General features: G+C 42.5%; 1 protein-coding gene across 1 annotated transcript in view; it reads left to right on the top strand.

Moving 5' to 3' along the window:
- PLCH1 (phospholipase C eta 1) overlaps window positions 1-20,062 on the top strand; it is a 137,581-nt gene that overhangs the window by 49,411 nt on the left and 68,108 nt on the right. Inside the window, exons 2-4 of the mRNA XM_045031540.1 lie at window positions 7,677-7,823; window positions 12,210-12,453; window positions 15,322-15,451. Coding sequence (XP_044887475.1) covers window positions 7,677-7,823; window positions 12,210-12,453; window positions 15,322-15,451 — 521 coding nt within the window. The remainder of the gene's footprint in view (window positions 1-7,676; window positions 7,824-12,209; window positions 12,454-15,321; window positions 15,452-20,062) is intronic.

Below are 20,062 nucleotides of genomic sequence, written 5' to 3'. Positions count from 1 at the left end.
CAACCTTGCTGCTTACTCCCTGGGTTGCTTCCTACCCCACATTCCATAGGCTCTCTTCTCCACCCTGCTCTCTTCCAGACTACACCCTGCCTCTAGGCCAGGCTCCCAGGGTCCTACTCTTTTCCTTGTTCTCTCCTTCCCTCTCTACTAAGCAGAGGGTGACCACAAACTTCCTCCTGGATCCCTTGCTGCTGCCAGCTTCCTGGGTTTATACTAGCCCAGCCCACTCTGCTCAGGTGAGTGGCTTCCTTGTAAGCAAGGCTCTCCACCCAGCCTATATCTCCCTGGTTTGCTGCTTAATAGGTTAATGGCCCATTTGGTCTCCATGAACCCCGTCAGGGCACGTGTGGAGTGGACACCCCATCAGTGTGTGTGAGTGAGAATTATTCATGTGGGTAGGAGTGGTTGGATTAGATCCTTTGTGGGTCTAATTTAGTTCTGAAATCTCTCTGGAAATATAACAGTTTACTGTGGCTCTCAATTGGAAGAGTGATATTGTACAACCGTTAAGGCAGTGGTAACCTTGAAGATGAACTACAAAGCAAAAAACAATGTTGTCTCATCTCTGCACCCTTTTTCTACCTTTTTGATGTATAACGTCCTCAAAACTTTTTTCTGCTCGTTTTTCATTAGGACTTCCCCTCTCTCCAGACCTTAGCAAGATCTGCAGCATCTGTAATATGAATTCCAGTTCAAACTCTCCTCCAGCTGAGCCATAGAAAATCTAAGGGCTTGTCTATGCGAGAAAGTTTTACTGGTGTAACAAGTAGTTTTTTAAACCGATATATCAACCTTTGGAAAAGGCAGTATGGACAGTTGTATTTCAGTCCAAGCTGAATGGAGGAGAAAGGATAAAATTTAGAATTACTATAAAGAGAAAAGTGACAGTGTCTAATAAGGGTAAGTGTGTAAGGGGAAAAGGAAAGATTACATGGTCATAATTCCACTCAGGGTTCTAGTGGGACCAAGAACCAGAAGAGGTGAGCTAGAAGGGGTTGTATGCCCATTAGAACACAATCCTGGAACTGTAGCTTTGTCACTGAAAATTTGCTGTTAGATTCAATTTTTTTATGTACCATCACCACCACCTCTACTGCTAATATTGTGAATGATAACATGGATCTGAAAATAAAATCTAATTTACAGAAAATATATGTGGAACAACAGTAAATTAAAATATATTTTCCTTCACTATACTGTTGTTGATTTATTAACTTTTCTCTCTCCTCATTTATTGTGAAGTCAAAAGTGCTTGACATTTTGACAGCTGAATTTTATTGTTCTGTGGGGAGAAGCTAGCCAGAAAAAAAATCATATTCAGCCCTGTCTTTCACTGCCTTTGAATGGCACCCTCCTTTCTCTTTTAGGCCATTGTTATTCCTGTCAGAAGATTCCCATTGCTGACAGATACACTGTCACCCACATGAATTGCGGAGACACAGTGAGGTCACATCTGTGAATTCCGAGAAATCTTTTTCCAAATTGCACTTTTCATATACAGCATTAAAACACTGTACTGGATAATGCACACATTTGTTTGCTTCTAGGAGAGGAAACTATGCAACCTTGCAGAATGGAGACTACAAGAGTTAGAATGGGTCCTTTTTATTCTTCACCCGGGGCAGCAGTTACAGATGTGTAGGTAGAGTACATTGTAGAGTACTCCAGTCAAAAAAGAGGAAGGTGAGGAGATGATTGATTAATATACATGAAACTGAATTAATATACATGAAACTGAATGAGGAAACTCCAAATAATTTTGTCTCTTTTCCAAAGCCCTTTGTTGAATTTTACATTGACACTATAGACAAGTCAGCTAGATTGCTAAAATGTCAGTGTTCCCTCTATCTATCTAGAATTGAAAGACACGAGACAACAGGTGGATTTGGAGAGGGGGAGTACAAGGAAACAATTTCCTCTATCCCTCCATTACCACTCAGTCTTATCTGAAATGAATTTCAGCAAGCCAGCCCTCCTGGAGGTCCCATTCTCAACTGGACACTGCCGCCTCAAGATTCATAATAATATAATGACATAACTGAGTGTCATTGGCTCACTATACTTCATACTTTAAACCAACTCTAACTGGGAAGGCATAGAGCTGACGTACCCGTCTCTGTTCCAGCACTCCTCATGGCCCCCGATGTAGGTGGCTGGGAGGAAGGGAGCGAGACTAGAGCATTAGCATGCTGTTCTCTTGGGGGCATATCCAGCCAGAATCATCCAGGATCTTGGAGCCACAAATGGATCTTTGTGGTCTCTCCTGCGTAGTTACTCCCAGTGCACATTGAGAGAAGCAGATGACAGAGCCCAAAGTGGCAGGCAGTGGAGAATCAGACCCCATGTTTCTGGTAGATTTTCCTTAGACTGAAGAGTACTGAGGGTATGTCTACACTACGAAATTAGGTCAAAAATATAGAAGTCAGTTTTTCAGAAATCGTTTTTATACAGTCGATTGTGTGTGTCCCCACAAAAAATGCTCTAAGTGCATTAAGTCGGCGGACTGCGTCCACAGTACCGAGGCTAGCGTTGACTTCCGGAGCGTTGCACTGTGGGTAGCTGTTGGTAGCTATCCCACAGTTCCCGCAGTCTCCGCCGCCCATTGGAATTCTGGGTTGAGATCCCAATGCCTGATGGGGCAAAAACAGTGTCATGGGTGATTCTGGGTACATGCTGTCAGGCCCCCCTCCCTCCGTGAAAGCAATGGCAGACAGTCGTTTTGAGTGACTCAGCCAGGTCATTCCCATCTTCTGCCGAGCACCCAGGAGATGACGATGGCTAGCAGTCGAACTGCACTGTCTGCTGCCACCCTAAAGATGTAAAAGATAGAAGGAGTGGATCAAAACAAGAAATAGACCCGATTTGTTTTGTATTCATTTGCTTCCTCCTTCCCTCCCTCTGTGAAATCAACGGCCTGCTTAACCCAGGGTTTTGAGTTCAATCCTTGAGGGGGCCATTCTGTGTGACAGTTGTTTGTGTTTCTCCTTGATGCAAAGCCACCCCCTTTGTGGACTTTAATTCCCTGTAAGTCATGTCGTCAGTTGCCCCTCCCTCCATCAGAGCAGACAATCATTTTGCACCTTTTTTCAGCCCAGAGGCCATAGCACTGGGATCATGGAGCCCATTCAGATCACTGTGGCAATTATGAGCACTGTAAATACCACATGCATTATCCTGGAGTATATGCAGAACCAGAACCTACCAAAGCAAAACCAGGCGAGGAGGCGACGGCAGCGCGGTGACAAGAGTGATGAGGACATAGACATGGACATAGACTTCTCACAAAGTATGGGCCCTGGCAATGTGTACATCATGGTGTTAATGGGGCAGGTTCATGCTATGGAACGCTGCTTCTGGGCCCGGGAAACAAGCACAGACTGGTGGACCGCATAGCGTTGCAGGTCTGGGACGATTCCTAGTGGCTGCGAAACTTTCGCATGCGTAAGGGCACTTTCATGGAACTTTGTGACTTGCTTTCCCCTGCCTTGAAGCACCAGGATACCCAGATGAGAGCAGCCCTCACAGTTGAGAAGCGAGTAGCAATAGCCATGTGGAAGCTTGCAACGCCAGACAGCTACCGGTCAGTCGGGCATCAATTTGGAGTGGGCAAATCTACTGTGGGGGCTGCTGTGATCCAAGTAGCCAATGCAATCAAAGAGCTGCTGATATCAAGGGTAGTGACTCTGGGAAATGTGCAGGTCATAGTGGATGGCTTTGCTGAAATGGGATTCCCTAACTGTGGTGGGGCGATAGACGGAACCCATATCTCTATCTTGGCATTGGAGCACCAAGCCAGCGAGTACATAAACCAAAAGGGGTACTTTTCCATGGTGCTGCAAGCACTGGTGGATCACAAGGGACGTTTCACCAACATCAGCGTGGGATGGCCAGGAAAGGTACATGACGCTTGCATCTTCAGGAACTCTGATCTGTTTCAAAAGCATCAGGAAGGGACTTTCTTCCCAGACCAGAAAATAACCATTAGGGATGTTGAAATGCCTATAGTTATCCTTGGGGACCCAGCCTACCCCTTAATGCCTTGGCTCATGAAGCCATACGCAGGCAGCCTGAACAGTAGTCAGGAGCGGTTCAACTATAGGCTGAGCAAGTGCAGAATGTTGGTAGAATGTGCATTTGGATGTTTAAAATCTCGCTGGCGCAGTTTACTGACTCGGATAGACCTCAGCGAAACCAATATTCCCATTGTTATTACTGCTTGCTGTGCATTCCACAACATCTGTGAGAGTAAGGGGGAGACATTTTTGGCAGGGTGGGAGGTTGAGGCAAATCGCCTGGCCACTGATTATGCGCAGCCAGACACCAGGGCAGTTAGAAGAGTACAGGAGGGTGCAGTGTGCATCAGAGAAGCTTTGAAAACCAGTTTCATGACTGGCCAGGCTACAGTGTGAAAGTTCTGTTTGTTTCTCTTTGATTGAACACCCCTCCCTTGGTTCACTCTTCTTCCCTGTAAGCTAGCTACCCTCCCCTCCCCCCTTCGATCATCGCTTGCAGAGGCAATAAAGTCATTGTTGCTTCACATTCATGCAGTCTTTATTAATTCATCACACAAATGGGGGGATAACTGCCAAGGTATCCCGGGAGGGGTAGGGGAGGAGGGAAGGACAAGGCCACACTGCACTTTAAAACTTTAAAACGTGAAAACTTTAAAACGTATTGAAGGCCAGCCTTCTGTTGCTTGGGCAATCCTCTGGGGTGGAGTGGCTGGGTGGCCGGAGGCCCCCGCACCGTGTTCTTGGGCATCTGGGTGAGGAGGCAATGGAACTTGGGGAGGAGGGCTGTTGGTTACACAGGAGTTGTAGCGGCGTTCTGTGCTCCTACTGCCTTTCCTGCAGCTCAACCATACGCTGGAGCATATGAGTTTGATCTTCCAGCAGCCTGAGCATCGACTCCTGCTTTCTGTCAGCAAACTGACGCCACCTATCATCTTCAATCCGCCACTTACTCTCTTCAGCCCACCACTTACTCTCTTCAGCCCGCCACCTCTCTTTGCGTTCATATTGTGCTTTCCTGCACTCTGACACTGTCTGCCTCCACGCATTCTGCTGTGCTCTGTCAGTGTGGGAGGACAGCAGGAGCTTAGAAAACATTTCATCCCGAGTGCATTTTTTTCGCCTTCTAATCTTCACTAGCCTCTGCGAAGGAGAAACATTTGTAACTGGTGGAGGAAAAGGGAGAGTGGTAGTTAAAAAGATACATTTTAGAGAAAATGGGTACACTCTTTCATGTTAAACCTTGCTGTTCACATTACACAGCACATGTGCTTTCATTACAAGGTCGCATTTTGCCTCTTGTATTGATGGCCTGCCAGTTTGGTGTCAGAGATCACTCACGCTTCACCCCTCCCCCCACCGTGTGGCTAACAGTGGGGAACATTTCTGTTCAGCCACAGCCAAACAACCAAGCAGGAATGGGAACTTCTGAATGTCCCCTTAATAAAAGCACCCTATTTCAACCAGGTGACCATGAATGATATCACTCTCCTGAGGATAACACACCCAGATGAAGAACGGATGTTGTTTGAATGCCAGCAAACACCGGGACCATACGCTGCCATGCTTTGTTATGCAGTGGATTCCCAACTACGTGCTACTGGCCTGGCGTGGTAAAGTGTCCTACCATTGTGAATGGAATAAGGCCGCCCTCCCCAGAAACCTTTTGCAAAGGCTTTGGGAGTACATCCAGGAGAGCTTTATGGAGATGTCCCTGGAGGATTTCCGCTCCATCTCCATACACATTAACAGACTTTTCCAGTAGCTGTACTGGCCACGAATGCCAGGGCAAATTAATCATTAAACATGCTTGCTTTTAAACCATGTGTAGTATTTACAAAGGTATACTCACCAGCGGGTCCAGGCTTAAATCGAGGTAACGCTGCTAAATTCGACCTAAAATCGTAGTGTAGACCAGGCCTGAGACTGCTTTAATTTGCTCTGGGTATGAAACTGCCCCCTGGTGTTGGGAGAGCACAAAGGAGTTGTAAAGCCGCTTTCATCCCACACTTTGGATCCATTGCTGAGCACAGCTCATCTGGAGCTGAGAATCAGGTCCTACGTCCTGTACTGCTTTGTGAGTAGATGTGCTACTTTGTCTTCTCCTTCTGAGAAATAAGTTAATGCAGTGGGAACTTGTCGAAAGAAAAATGACTGTTTTTAATGTTCCGTTTTCAGAAAGGCTTTCCATTAGCATAATCGAAGCAGCATTTCAGAAAATAATGGGATCCCATTAGTGCTCATTTGTGATTACAAAGATAAGGAAGAGGCATGCTTGGAATTTATTGTCTTGCAGAAAAATAAAATGGTTTGTATGAGACACTTGAAGATGATCTTTTACAGTAGTCACATATACAATTTCAATGAGACATTGTGTCCAACTCTGCCTTTTTTTGTGTAATATTTTTTTAAGTGCAGACTTGTGTGCTGTAGTGGTCAGGTATTTTGTGACATTTGTGCCCTGACACAAGAATATTGGTTTGATGGATGAATACCAGTGGCTGACTCAGTTTGAAAAGCAAATAAGGATAATTCTACAATGTTTGATGGGTTCTTTGGGTTGCTATGGATTGATTATTTGTAGAGATGAAACACCTGTAGTGTAGCTGAAATGTTCCTGTTTTCATGGTGAAACAATGGCAGGGTAATGAAAAAGTGTAAAAGAGCTTTGGGACCTGATTCTCATCTCACTGTAAAAGCAGCAAAGAGTCTTGTGGCACCTTATAGACTAACAGACGTTTTGGAGCATGAGCTTTCGTGGGTGAATACTGGAGTGGTGTGAATTATTAGTAACTCCACAGTTATTCCACAGTTATACAGGAGTAAAACTGCTGTAATATCAGAATCAGGTCTTTAATGTAACAAAGTATAAACAATTCAAATTTACAGATCAAATTACAGGTAGCAGTATCCTGGTAGTGTATGTTTTACATTTGGACATTTGCTGCTTCCTTTTTAAAATATGCAACCATCTTCCCACTCTGTTAAAATAAAATATGCACATATGCATAATCATGACATGGTGATTCCCTCCATAGTACAAAATACTACAGCTTCTCTTTTGTAATGCTGCTATGAATATATCCATTGTTGGTGTCAATAGATAATATTCCAACCTTAATTTTTGATAAATCCCAACCTAAAAATATTAGTGCTGAATAAGTATAACATTGAACTGCTATTTTAAATCATGTCTGAATGCTAGGATTTTATCTGACTGGAATTTACAGATGTGAAAGCAATAAGATGTTTTTGGTGCTCATTGTTTCTGGACTTGAAACCCTGTACATGGCATTTGGATTTCTGGTGATGGAAGCAGACTCCCAAGTTAAAGAAGCTAAACATTATTCTTTCTTTGAACAGGAATACATGGCTTTCTTGTAGAACCAAATACCATCTATATATATATTAATAATTATTTTGTATTCTAAAGTGATAGATTCAGTTCTCATGCTTATATTTGATCAGATTTTACAAAGCCATTTCCAAAGCCATTTTACTACTCCATTTCCAATTTTATTTTTTTAGATTAATGTTTAATTCCTGTCATACAAGGTGCAAATCAAAGGTTTTACATGGTAGCTAGATATTTAAAAGTTGGTAAGTCCTTTTTACTAGTGTGACAAAATAGACCTTTAGTTGAATTTGTTCTAATCTTCTTTTCAGTTGAAAGATGTATGAGTGTAATGCAGTCTGGGACTCAGATGATTAAGCTGAAGAGTGGAACAAAAGGACTAGTACGTCTCTTTTACCTGGATGAACACAGGACTTGCATCAGATGGAGACCGTCCAGAAAAAGTGAAAAGGCTAAAAGTAAATTCTCTTAATATTTCTTTTAATCGCTTGAACAATTGTGCACCGGAATATGAATTCACATGGTTTATAGAGAAAAACTGTACAGTGTGTATCTTTCAGTTTATAAACTCTTATTAGTGATACTTGTAAATGTGATTATACTTATAAACACTTATTGACCATTTTTGCACGATAAATACATTGTGAAAGGCACTATGTTATTGCCAGAAAAAAATAACTTATTTCTGTTAATAGTAGCAATTTAGTAGCTATTGGCATGCATGCACTGTACAGGACAAAGGCTAGTCTAATCATGTAGTAATATTTTCCAACAAACTACATTATAGGATAGACCTGGCATAAATTGAGCAGGCCTTAGTGCATTGTCCTCATATGGGAAGATAAGAACCTACAAGTAAATACATCTTCTAAAATAGTCCAGATACTAGCTTAAATCTGTGTAATATCTTATACCCTGATCCAACTCCAGATTTAAAAGAAAAGCGACCAGAAATGTTAAGCTAATTTATAGAAATCCTTATTCTTATTAACACATTTAGTGAAAAGGCCACATCACATTTATTTAGAGCCAGATTCCACCTAGACCTTATGCTGGTTCACACTGTGAGTAGAGGGTGTAAGTAGGGTGACCAGATGCCCCAATTTTATAGGGACAGTCCCAATTTTTGGGGTTGTTTTCTTATATAGGCTCCTATTACCCCCCACCCCCGTCCCGATTTTTCACATTTGCTGTCTGGTTACTGTAGGTGTAAGGAGTGTGACGCATGTAAGAGCCAAGCAGATATCCAGTCCCTGCACTCTGTGTGTTAATAAACACTGCTTCAACTGGAGTTTGGAAAAAACATCCTGGAAATATTTCTGCTGGCTTAAGGTTTCGTGACAGCTTGCTTGTGGGCCAGATTGAATCTGGCAGCATCAGGTGACATGCCTACAGCATGTTTTTGCTGTTATGTCAGAACAGAAGGGACAAGCGAATTTGGCATTATTGAACCTTAAAGCGCAGTTCTGCCCTGAAAAGTGACTATCAAAGTGGTACTGAGGGGTTCCACGTATATTGTCTCTCCTTGAGTGCTATTTAAAATGCACTAAGTTTCCAAGTGAAATTATGTGTCATTTCAGTTGCCAGCCCTGCAAATTCAGTTTAAATGGAATGTCAGTCTAGGTTATTCCATTTTGCACATCATCGCCACTAACAATTTGGCAGGCTACGTTAAATCAAATACACCCATGTATTCCCATTGTTTTCAGATTATTTTTTTGGTGATGCCTATGTGTTTGCCTAGGTGTAAGTAATTGGAATTTAGTGAATTATCTGTTGACGATGCACAGGAAGAAATAGAATCCAGCTTGTCTTCTGTTAACTGTGTTTGCTCTACGGGGCCAGCAGGAGTAAAAACCAATAAAACAACTTAGTTTTTGTCACTCAACAGCTATGAATGAAGACGCACAAGGAGCAGATCTGTTGTGTAAAAAGATGCCAATTTTACATAGCCACTTTTCAGTGTAGAAACACGCTGTAGGGCTGGGTAATGACAGCTGAGTATATTTGAAAAAAGGTGCTTCAAGTTCCTATGGCAGGGTTTCAAGTGTCTCTAGCAACATTGGAAAATAGCCCTGACTGATCCACACATGGACTGGCATTCATGTTGCCTTCATACTCCTGTGAGGCATTGACGAGGTCTTTGGGTGGGAAAAAGCCCTGATATGTAGTTGTACAAATAATATTTTTATAATGATTTCATAAACATAAAAGCACATACTATTTTAAAATGCCTCCCTAATCCATTTTGTTTCTCTCCTGCTCCAAATTTGAACAAGACCCTTTGTCAATGAGGTATTATTACAAATGTCTCTAAACAGGGACCCAGGTGAAACCAATTGGCTTAGGCTCATTTCAGCTAAGATGGAGGTGTTTGGCAAGGGAAAGTGTTTTTAGGAACTCAGTTGAGCTGATCTGCTCACTTATTCTCAAAATGGTTCTCAGTCAAGGAGTTTTACTGGACTCATTGCTCCCTGCTTCTTGGTTCCCCTATAGCAACAGTGGCCAGAAACACCTTCTGTTATCTACAATTTGTCAAGAGACCGCATCCTTTCCTTTCAAAGGTAGACCTTGTCATGACACTCAGGACTTTCTTCACGTCAGGGCTATGCTAATTTGCTATGCTTGGGAGTCACTTGGAAGTTTCAGCTAGTGCAGAATGTGGCATGCCTGCCTTATGTGAAGGACAAACCGCTTAGACCATATTACATCAGTCTTGTGTGTCATTCACTTGTTGTCAGTTAAAGGTGCTGGCTGCCATCATGAAAGCCATATGTCAATCTCCCAGGTATCTCAGAGATCAGTTCTTCCCCATGCCTCATCATAGCACCTACTTACAGAAGGGACACTTTGCCTATCTGACCCCAAAAGTAGAGCTCGCATTAACTGGTGATAGGATGACGCTCTGGAATGTGTTCCCGCCAAAAATATGAACCAGAGCACTTTTGCAGTGTGATGTGTTGTAAATCTTTATGCTCAAGCTTTGTAGGTACAGTTGAGTCCCCTGGCTGGTAGTCTGCCATCCTTAGTCCTTTCAAGGGAGTTAGTTTGGCTGCTGCAGATGCTGAGAAGTGTTCACTTCCCATTTTGGGGTAAGTGATACTTCTGGTGATCTAAATGATGCAAAGTGCGCTAGGCAGAGTATGGAGACGGGCATCTTATACATGTAGGTAATAGTCAATAATATTTTTTTTTAAACCTAGCACACCAAACTAAGCACTGACTTCACCCTGGGGAGCTCCATTGACCTCCTTGTGCACAGTCATTGCTGTATTTTGTCTATAATTTTCCAAGTATTGCAGTTAAAAGGAAACACTGCTTCTTTAATTAAACAGAGAACACAATTCAGGCTGATGTGAAAATGCTGACCAAATTTGCATGAATCATAAATAAACTCATGGGAGCATGTATGACTTGGTTAGATGCCAAAGTACAGCCATCATTATTTTATTTGAATATTACAAGACTCTACAGTCAGTTAGAGAAAGGCAGTCCATTTAAAATGTTGCTCTGTATTCTTTGATCTATCCCTACGTAACAAATATCTGGAATAATGGACTTCCTGCACTGTTTGTCCAACTGTATAATTGTAGGGGAGTAGCAGAGTTATGAAGAATGCAGCTGTTCCTTGAAATTGCAAAAATGACCCCAGTCATTAAAGTAATAGTACCTATCAATGTATAGAAATTACCTTTTTATGATTTACTCTTGCATCATTGCTGTACAGGTGAGGAGCTGCTGATGGAGTGTTCAAGTAAGGTGGACAGTGAAGAGCATGGAGTCTGAGTGACAGGGTGCAGCTGTCTTAGATGTTACCTTGGGATGATATTCCCAATCTAGTTTAGTAGAAAGGAACCTGCCTACTTTAAAAGCTTCTTCTCCGGCTGCTCTTCTTTAGGAAGGGCTAGTTACTTTTGATGCAAGCTAGCATTACTAATTTGGATTGTTCTGTGGGATGCCGGAGGAAGGATGACAGAGAAAAGCCTGCTTAATTTCTTTGCCAGATACCAAATGAAATCTAGGTCTTTTGTAACTGCTTCGAATTTGAACATAGTGGTGTTTTCTGTTTCTATAAAAATTATTTATTTTTCAATTATTACACAAAGTTTGTTATTGATTTAAACAATTATCCTGCTCCATCCCTTCTAAACAAAAACAGGGAACCTAAATTGTGCCTACTGGAACTAGTGTTTTACTTAGTAAAAGGTAAGTAATTAGGTCTGGTGTTGCCACTAAGACTTGATAGTTAGTAAAAAAACCAGGGAAATGTTACAGGTAATAACACTTTTGGTGTTTTCATATCAGAGGGCCAGTTTGTGATAGTTAAGTATTGTCCAGTTTCTGGAACTGTGTGAAGCAATACGTCCCCTACAGGAGCACTAGGATATCTCCATGAGCGCTATGCCGCTGCTGAGAAGCACAGCTGCTTTTCTCTCTCTTAGGATGGTTTACAGTGCATCCTCCCTCCTGTGACTGTTCACGTCTGCTGGCTGGTGGAAAACAGTATGGTGGTGGAGGGTAGCAATGCCACATCTATTCCCTCCCCCTTCTGCAGTGAATTGCACTCCATGGGCATTTCAGGAAATAGATCCTACACTCAGGAGATCGCTGGCACTGTCAGTTTTGCTGTTCAGGAATGAAAGTCAGGGGGAAGCTCCTTGCACACACACCCCTGCTCCTGTACAAGGGCCAGCTGGTGACCCAAAGTGCCCTTTCCAGTGTGAAGGCTTATGAGTTTACCTTTATTTAAAAACACTTTGAAAAATATAGAAGAATGTGAAAATGCAAAGAAACTGGATGAACATCCAAAGAGCTTAATTTTTCTGTTCCCCATTTCCTTGCAGTTGTAATTGATTCAATTTACAAAGTGACAGAAGGCCGACAGTCTGAAATATTCCATCGCCATACCGAGGGCAACTTTGACCCAAGTTGCTGCTTTACCATTTACCATGGTAACCACATGGAGTCACTAGATCTGATCACCTCTAATCCAGAGGAGGCTCGCACCTGGATCACAGGACTTAAGTATTTGATGGCTGGAATAAGCGATGAGGATTCTCTTGCTAAACGACAAAGAACTCATGATCAATATCCTTTCAAGGACATTAGCTCTGGCTTTCATTTTGGTATTTCTGGTTTGTTTTATGTGGTTTGGTGTTATGGGTATACTCCACCTCTTACTCGAGACAACTGAAGTTTTGCCATTGATTGCGTTGGGAACAAATCAGGTCACTGGTTTGTAAAATTATTGTTACAAATTAAGAATATTTTTAATTTTTGGCACTGGCTTTGTATAATAATTTTTGAAAAGTTTTTCATTTCCTAAAATCAGCAGTTGGAATTGACACCATGAAAACTGATCTTTATTTTCATCTTTGTACAAAGTTAAGGACTGATTGAAACTCTTTAGAGGCGCTCAACATGATCAGTCTGCATTGAGGGTGCTCAGCACGTCTCAGCAGATGCTCACATCTTACAGGAGTGAAGAAAGTTTCATTTTAGGAGAAAGATCATGTTAACTTTAAATCACAATGAGACATTGTGGAGATTGAGGCTACCATCCGGGGAAGGAGGGAGGGAAACAGATGAGGAGTGGAAGAGTCAGTTGTTGATAAATCATAGAAAACTGCATTCAAATAACATTAAACCTATAAGACAGAAAGATACAGGTGATGGTAAAATTTACATAGCTGACATCATAGTCACAATGGAGCTCTTTCTAGATGTTTTTTATTATGGTTTTTTGGGTTTTCTTGTTAAAAAAGTGACTTCACTGACTAAAAAATCTTTCATTTTCCAAAAATATTTCAAAATAACAAATGTTTGAGGAAAAAACACAACATTTAAAAAAATTTTTCATGTGGAAAATGCCTACCTCTTAGTTTTATACTTTTCCCCTCTCCTTTTCCTCTAGAAAAATGGAGGGAAACTTTTTAAAAAAGTTAAAAAGTGAAAGAAAATAACCTTCACTTTAAAAAGTAACACTTTCTCTCAGTGAGAGGAAATTATGCAAAGTAACACTTGGACTTTTTTTCCAATAGGAAAAAAAATTAAAAGTTAGAATTTGTTTTTCTTCACACAGTCTCATTATTTTATTGCGCTATCTCGTTCTCTAAAATGAAAATGTTTTAAAAATTTTGTCAAACAAACATAAAATCTCTTCATTTTGCTTGTTTGTTTTTAATTGGAAACCTCTCCCCCCCCGCAACCTTGGTTTGGACCAGCATTCTTTGTTTGCTTTGCACTTTGTTTATAGGAGTAAGTTGGATAAACAAAGGAAGGACACAAGGTCCAATCCTCCTGCTTGGCTACTCATATGAATATTATTATAATTAATTATTTGTGTAGTGCCACTGGTCTCCAGGGCTCGTCACAGGCATGTTGTAAGACAAGGTCCCTGCCTCAGAGAGTTGACAGTCTAACATTGAAAGTAATGCAAACGGGGTTGCTTCAGTGTGACATGCATTTTGCTAGCTCCAGGGTTTTTTATTTCATATATTAATTTTTAAATGAGTTATAAAAGAAGATAATGAGGTGGGGCATGAGAGCAGGAGTGCATGGTAGTGGTGAAAGTCTAGTAGAAAGAGGTGAGGATGTAGGGTCTGATCCAAAGCCTCCTAAAGTCAATGAGAAGACTCCCCTTGACTTCAAAGAGCTTTGAATCACACTTTTATGTTTTAGACTTAAGTGTTTTCAACTCATGCAGGTATATAAGCTGTGATCACGACGCCCCCAATTCGGGGAAACACTTAAGCACATGACTAACTTTATGCATGTATGTAGGCAATGTTTTCTTTGAAGCTCGTGCTGTAATTATGAAGAGCCATTTTAGTGATCAGAATGTTATTTATGTAATTCTGCCTCGTGAAACACTCTTGCCTAGTGCTGCAGTCGGAGAACACATCTGCCCTGTGTATCTGCTAAAGTAGACAGCACTTGCCTCCTGCCTAATACCTAGATTGATGACCAAATTGTGCCTGCTAGGCACTAGGCTGTAAGGGCTAGGATGCTCCACACAAGTCTAGAGTAGCACTGAGAGAGGGATTGTGTATCAGAGAGCACCCTCCCTCCCTGAACTCCACAGCACATATAGATTATGTGTGGACATAGGATGGTGCAGCTTATTTCCCCCAAGTATGTCTGACTCTCTCTGTGCTCTGCAGTGTCGGTGGGGTGGGATGGGGAGGAAAAGGTGGGAATGAAAGAGAAAGGAAATATGTAGAGGGTGAAGGAAACATGATTAGAGAGGAGAGAAGACCTAAGGAGATGGGTTTACGGTTAAGAATGTGCTGGTGGAATGGAGAAGAAGCTTTCAGAAGAAGGAAGAATTGAAAATATAAAGGTGAAATAGCAGCATGAAGAAACTAAAGCTTAAAGTTAGAGGAGAGAAAGGATGGAAAAACAAGAGCTGTTAATTTTTTAATAAGGGTCTTATTGAAATTGCAGTCTTGTAGTTATCTGCTTAGACTAATTTCACTGTGTCATCTTTATTCCATGCTCTAGCACTAAATGAATTTTGTCACTGATACACATGCCCACTGAGCAGGACTCCTGGTGGTACACATCATGAGCCAAATACATCCCTGGAGTGGCTCCAATGACATCATAATTCTGATCCCAGTTACACCAGTGTAAATCTGGAATAACTCTATGGAAATCAAGAGAGTTACACTAATGTGTACACTAATGCTGTGAGGTCAGCATCTGGTCTATTGACTCCAGAGAAATTACACCAGGGGTGAATTTATCCCAGAGTGTTGAAGTGGACATAGTTCTGATGCAAACTATTGGCCATTTTCTGTCACTTTGGGTCAAATTTTGCCACCGTTACTTATATTGTGGGATTGATTGGCATATGTCATATTGGCAAGGCTGGCAGAACCTGGCCCTTTGTAATTCTCCAAGATAAAAACATTCATTTTAAGTAGTTTAACCTTTCCTTAATAATATTTGCACCTGGGTGAAACAGACCTTTGAAGAAGCTGATAAGAATGGAGATGGCTTGTTGAATATTGAAGAGATCCACCAGTTGATGCATAAACTGAATGTCAATCTGCCCCGCAGAAAAGTGCGACAGATGTTCCAGGTCAGTGTACTTTTCACACAGTGCAATATTTTGTTTGTAAATGCATATTGCCTTCTCGGAGAAAAGCTTGAGGTTACTGACAAAAGTGAGTATTTTTAAAGATTAATGAGCAAACCGTTCCATTTCACTGTTGTTATATAAGTGAAGAGAAGGAGAGAATATTGTGCTATGTGATTTCACCCTTTAGCTCTAGCTAGGTTGTTGATATTGGGCAAAAGCCCCCATGCCAGGAATTTTCACAGCTGATTAATTACAGTCTTGATAGAAAAGTAGTATTATTTTGAGGTACGTGTCCCTCATCATATGTCATTCCATAAGTAGTTTATTTGAAATTAATGATCCTACTTATGTAATAAAGTACTTCTGAATGTGACTAGGGATGGCAGAATGAAGTGTTCAGTTAGGTTTTCAACATTAGTCTACCCCCTCGCTTGTCTTCCAAAAAACAGTGTCTCATTAACAGTAGGAGAAAACCCATGTGTAGTGAGTAAGGGGAGCAAGAGGCTGAAAAGGGAGTTGAAAGAGACAAGGAGGAGGGTGGGATCATGGTGCAGGGAGAACAGTCTGTTCCATTCTAATGCATGGAGCAGATTGCATTCAGCACACATGCCCAGAGGAGCCCAACCAGAGATTTTGCCTGCCTGAGGCACAATCTCCCCAGTGCGTAAGTCCCAGCACACTCTGTGCAGGGCTGTGGCATAGGTGCCATGATTCATAGATTATAAGGCCAGAAAGGACCATTGTGGTCATCTAGTCTGACCTCCTGTATAATACAAGACTTCCCTGGATTCCTGTTTGAACTAGAGGATTTATCTAGCCCTTCATGAATTAAGTGGCCTCACAAATACCTGTGAGGTAGGTAAATATTATTTGCATTTTACAGACGGACAAAATAAGGTGCTGAGAGGTGAAGAAATTTGCCCAGGATCAGACAGTGAATCCATCGGACACTAGAATGATTAGGGGGCAGCATGGAGCATCCATTGGGAAGCCAGAAATAGAATCCAGGAGTTGGAACCTCTAAGTTCCCTGTCCTCTCTTGTAGCCCGTAGAATTTCTCTTGGTGCATGTTGCTTGCACTGTATCACTTTTAACTTCATATAAATATACATACCTCATGATGAAGGGCCCAGCACACACAAATCATAGAAAGAGCACACAGTTTTCGGCACAATTTGTTCTCATCATTTTGTACCTAATTTTGCTCTTACCCTAGTGTAAATGCAAAGTGGATCTGCTACCTAATCCAGAAGTGCTTGACATTTTTTTCATAGAAGGAAATGATAATTTTTGCAGATACTTCTGTTTTTAAATTAAAGTTAGCAGAACTGATTTTTTTTCACTTTTAATTTTTCTGAGAATATATTTACCATTGTTTGACCATCTCTAATATTTACACTATTGGAAATGAAAGATGCTAAAGATGTATTGGGTACAGCAAGAGCAAAACAAAATGCAAAAACCAAGATTATGGGCCAAAATCCAGACCACTGCACAAAACAGAAGTTGTTTAAGATCCTAGAACCCTTTACATGCAAAAACGTGCCTGATCTTCTGGGGAACAATCAGCATTGCAGAGTACGGTCCATGGCTGTGCAAAGCCTGGGAAACTTATGGCCTAGCTAGCAGATGTAGAGAAAATTTAGACTGAATTGTGCCCCCAAATCATAAATCTCCTTTGGGTATGTGTAGACTTTAAAGTAAGCAAACAAATCCTATTTGTTACCTTGTAAAATTCATTTCCTTCTCCACTTCTGTGCTAAGATCTGAGTTTATGGATTTAGATGGCAGCAACACTAACTCCTAACATAGTGTAATACAGGGATTCTCAAATTTCATTGCACTGCGACCCCCCCTTCTGACAACAAAAATTACTACATGACCCTAGGAGGAGGGCCCGAAGCCTGAGCCTGCCTGAGCACCGCCCCTGGTGTGGAGGGCCAAAGCCAAAGCCCCACCGCCTTGGGTGCAGAAGGGATCAAAACCGAAGCCCAATGACCTCCGCTCCAGCCAGGGGGCCTGTAACCTGATCCCTGCCATCCAGGGCTGAATCCCTCCGGCTTTGGCTTGGGCCCTGAGCAATGGTGAAATGGAGCCGGTTTGCACCGGTTCACGGGAACCGGTTGTTAAAGGGGTGGGCAAACTCCGGTGGCCCGCGGGACCATCCTGTCCGGCCCGCCTGAACTCCTGGCTGGGAGGCTCCCCTGGCCCCTCCCCCGCCTTCCCCCCTTTCGCAGAGCCTCAGCGTGCCGCACCGCCGGTGCCAGCGCTCTGGACCGCTCCTGGGCCGCTCGGCAGCTCCTGCTGCTTTGAGCGGTATGGTAAGGGGGGGTGGGGCTGTGAGCTCCAGCGGGCCATGCGGCATCCATACACGCTGCCCTGAGCAGCATGGTAAGGGGGCCGGGCCGGGGCTGGGAGGAGGGGTTGGATAAGGGTCAGGGGTCAGGCAGGGAGCGGTTGGAGTTGGGGCCCCGGCAGAGATGACTAAAAAAACACATGGGGCTTGTACTCACCAGGCAGCGCTCCAAGTCTTCGGTGGCACTTTGACAGCGGGTCCTTCACTCACTCTGGTTCTTCGGCGGCACTGAAGGATCCACTGCCGAAGTGTCACCGAAGACCCGGAGCGAGTGAAGGACCCGCCGCTGATGTGCCACCGAAGACCCAGTAGGGAACTGGTTGTTAAGATTTTGGCAGCACATCACTGGCCCTGAGCCCCGGCAAGTCTAAGTTAGCCCTGGCAATCCCATTAAATTGGGGTTGTGACCCATTTTGGAGTCCTGACCCACAGTTTGAGAGCTACTGGTGTAATGAATGCAGCTCCCTGTGATTCCTTAGGTATTACTAATGCTGCAGCTGCAAGAGAAACAGAGAATTGTGAAGTCACGTATTGACAGGCAAAAGCCTTTTAGTTCACTTTCAAATGGAAAAGAAATATCTAGGGATGTAACATGATCTCATTAACAGGCAACCTTTTTATAACCCAGAGCCATCTATTATTTTGATTTGAAAAAAACAGGTTAAATTTTTTTCCTTTGTTGCTGGCAGCCTATATCTGGGTTCATATCATAGACCTTGCAGAAATGGTTAGACCCTTTACTGTTGAAGAAAGAATGAAGTTTTGAAAGATTATTCTGTTGTTAGACTGGCTTGGGGACCAGGCGTATAGCCCTTATTTCTCGAATCATCCTTACTCATACAAAGGGGCCAGTGGACTTCCAGTATCACCAGATTTATGCATGATAAAGGATAGACACTGTGCCAAATTCTCAGTCCTGGATCAGGCAGCTTTGTGCTGCTCAGGTGATACAAAGCAGCTAGAAATCTGTCCTAAATGATTCCTCTTGACAGAGTTGGGCTCTGTGCCACCTGTTCCCAGTTTTCACTTGCACTGCTGAAGATGTGCACCTTCGTTTTGATTATGTAGACTTAAATAGTAAAACTATGCCAGACAGATAACCCGCTACTCAGAATCCAGGAAATATTAGATGTATGTGATCCAGGTAAATCTTGCCACGAGGCATTCATGAGTGAGGAAACCAGAAGCTGACTACAGGGCATCGACTGATATCCTGACTAGAAGATTTCAAATTTGCCATCAGACATAGGTCTAGGAAAGTTAACCCCAGTACAGTTTCCTTTTCCCAGCACCACTGAATATGGAGGATTATATATTGCAGAGCAAGGGCATCCAGGAGACAACTGGTCTGTAAGGAAAGAGTGGTGTAGAGCCATAGAATTATGAGGCTGTATTTTTAATGTTGGTATTTACTTATATAGAGTACAGTGATATTCATATCCTAGAAATGTGCACTGCTTGCATCCGAAGAAGTGGGTATTCACCCACGAAAGCTCATGCTGCAAAACGTCTGCTAGTCTATAAGGTGCCACAGGATTCTTTGCTGCTTCTACAGAACCAGACTAACACGGCTACCCCTCTGATATTTAAAACAAATGTTAAGTTGAATGCTTTGTTCAAAGGGAAAGTGAAAATGGAAGGTGTAGTTCCAAACTGGATGACTGGGGGTGCTGTTCTCTGTAGTTCCAGGCTGGCTGATCAGCAGCTTCACTCTGGCAAGTATGAGAGTGGGTGGAGGAAGGAAAAGCTGACCCCAGAATAAAAAGAATCGGCAGTGAGATTAGGGTTGCCAACCCTCCAGGATTGTCCTGGAGTTTCCAGGAATTAAAGATTAATATTCCATTAAATATTATGTCATGTGATGAAACCTCCAGGAATATGTCCAGCCAGAATTGGCAACCCTCGGTGAGATGCAGGCTGTAGTGAGAATTTGTGTTCACATTTTATTGGGTAAACTGTTGGACAGAGAAACCCACCCTGAGGGAATTCAGGGCAAATCAACATTGGGAAGAGCTCTTCACAGAAAGTAGAGTCCTGTCCAGAGAAGTTAAGGAGGCACTTTCTTTAATAGGACTCTGCCTGGCTGCAGGCATCTTCATTTGTAGATCTTGATGCAGGATCAGGGCATAAGGCCTTGATTAACTGAAATGTAAAGAAAGTGCATAAAGAAAAACAGTATGCACTGCTGTGAATGAGAGGTGTTATCCATGGATACACATAGGACACCGAACCACATATAATGTTAAAACTTCCTT

This window comes from Mauremys mutica, chromosome 9 (genome assembly GCF_020497125.1).
Source record: "Mauremys mutica isolate MM-2020 ecotype Southern chromosome 9, ASM2049712v1, whole genome shotgun sequence".
NCBI classification, from domain to species: Eukaryota; Metazoa; Chordata; order Testudines; family Geoemydidae; genus Mauremys; species Mauremys mutica.
The sequence above is the reverse complement of the archived record's forward strand: the minus strand, read 5'-3'. Positions and strand labels throughout refer to the sequence as shown.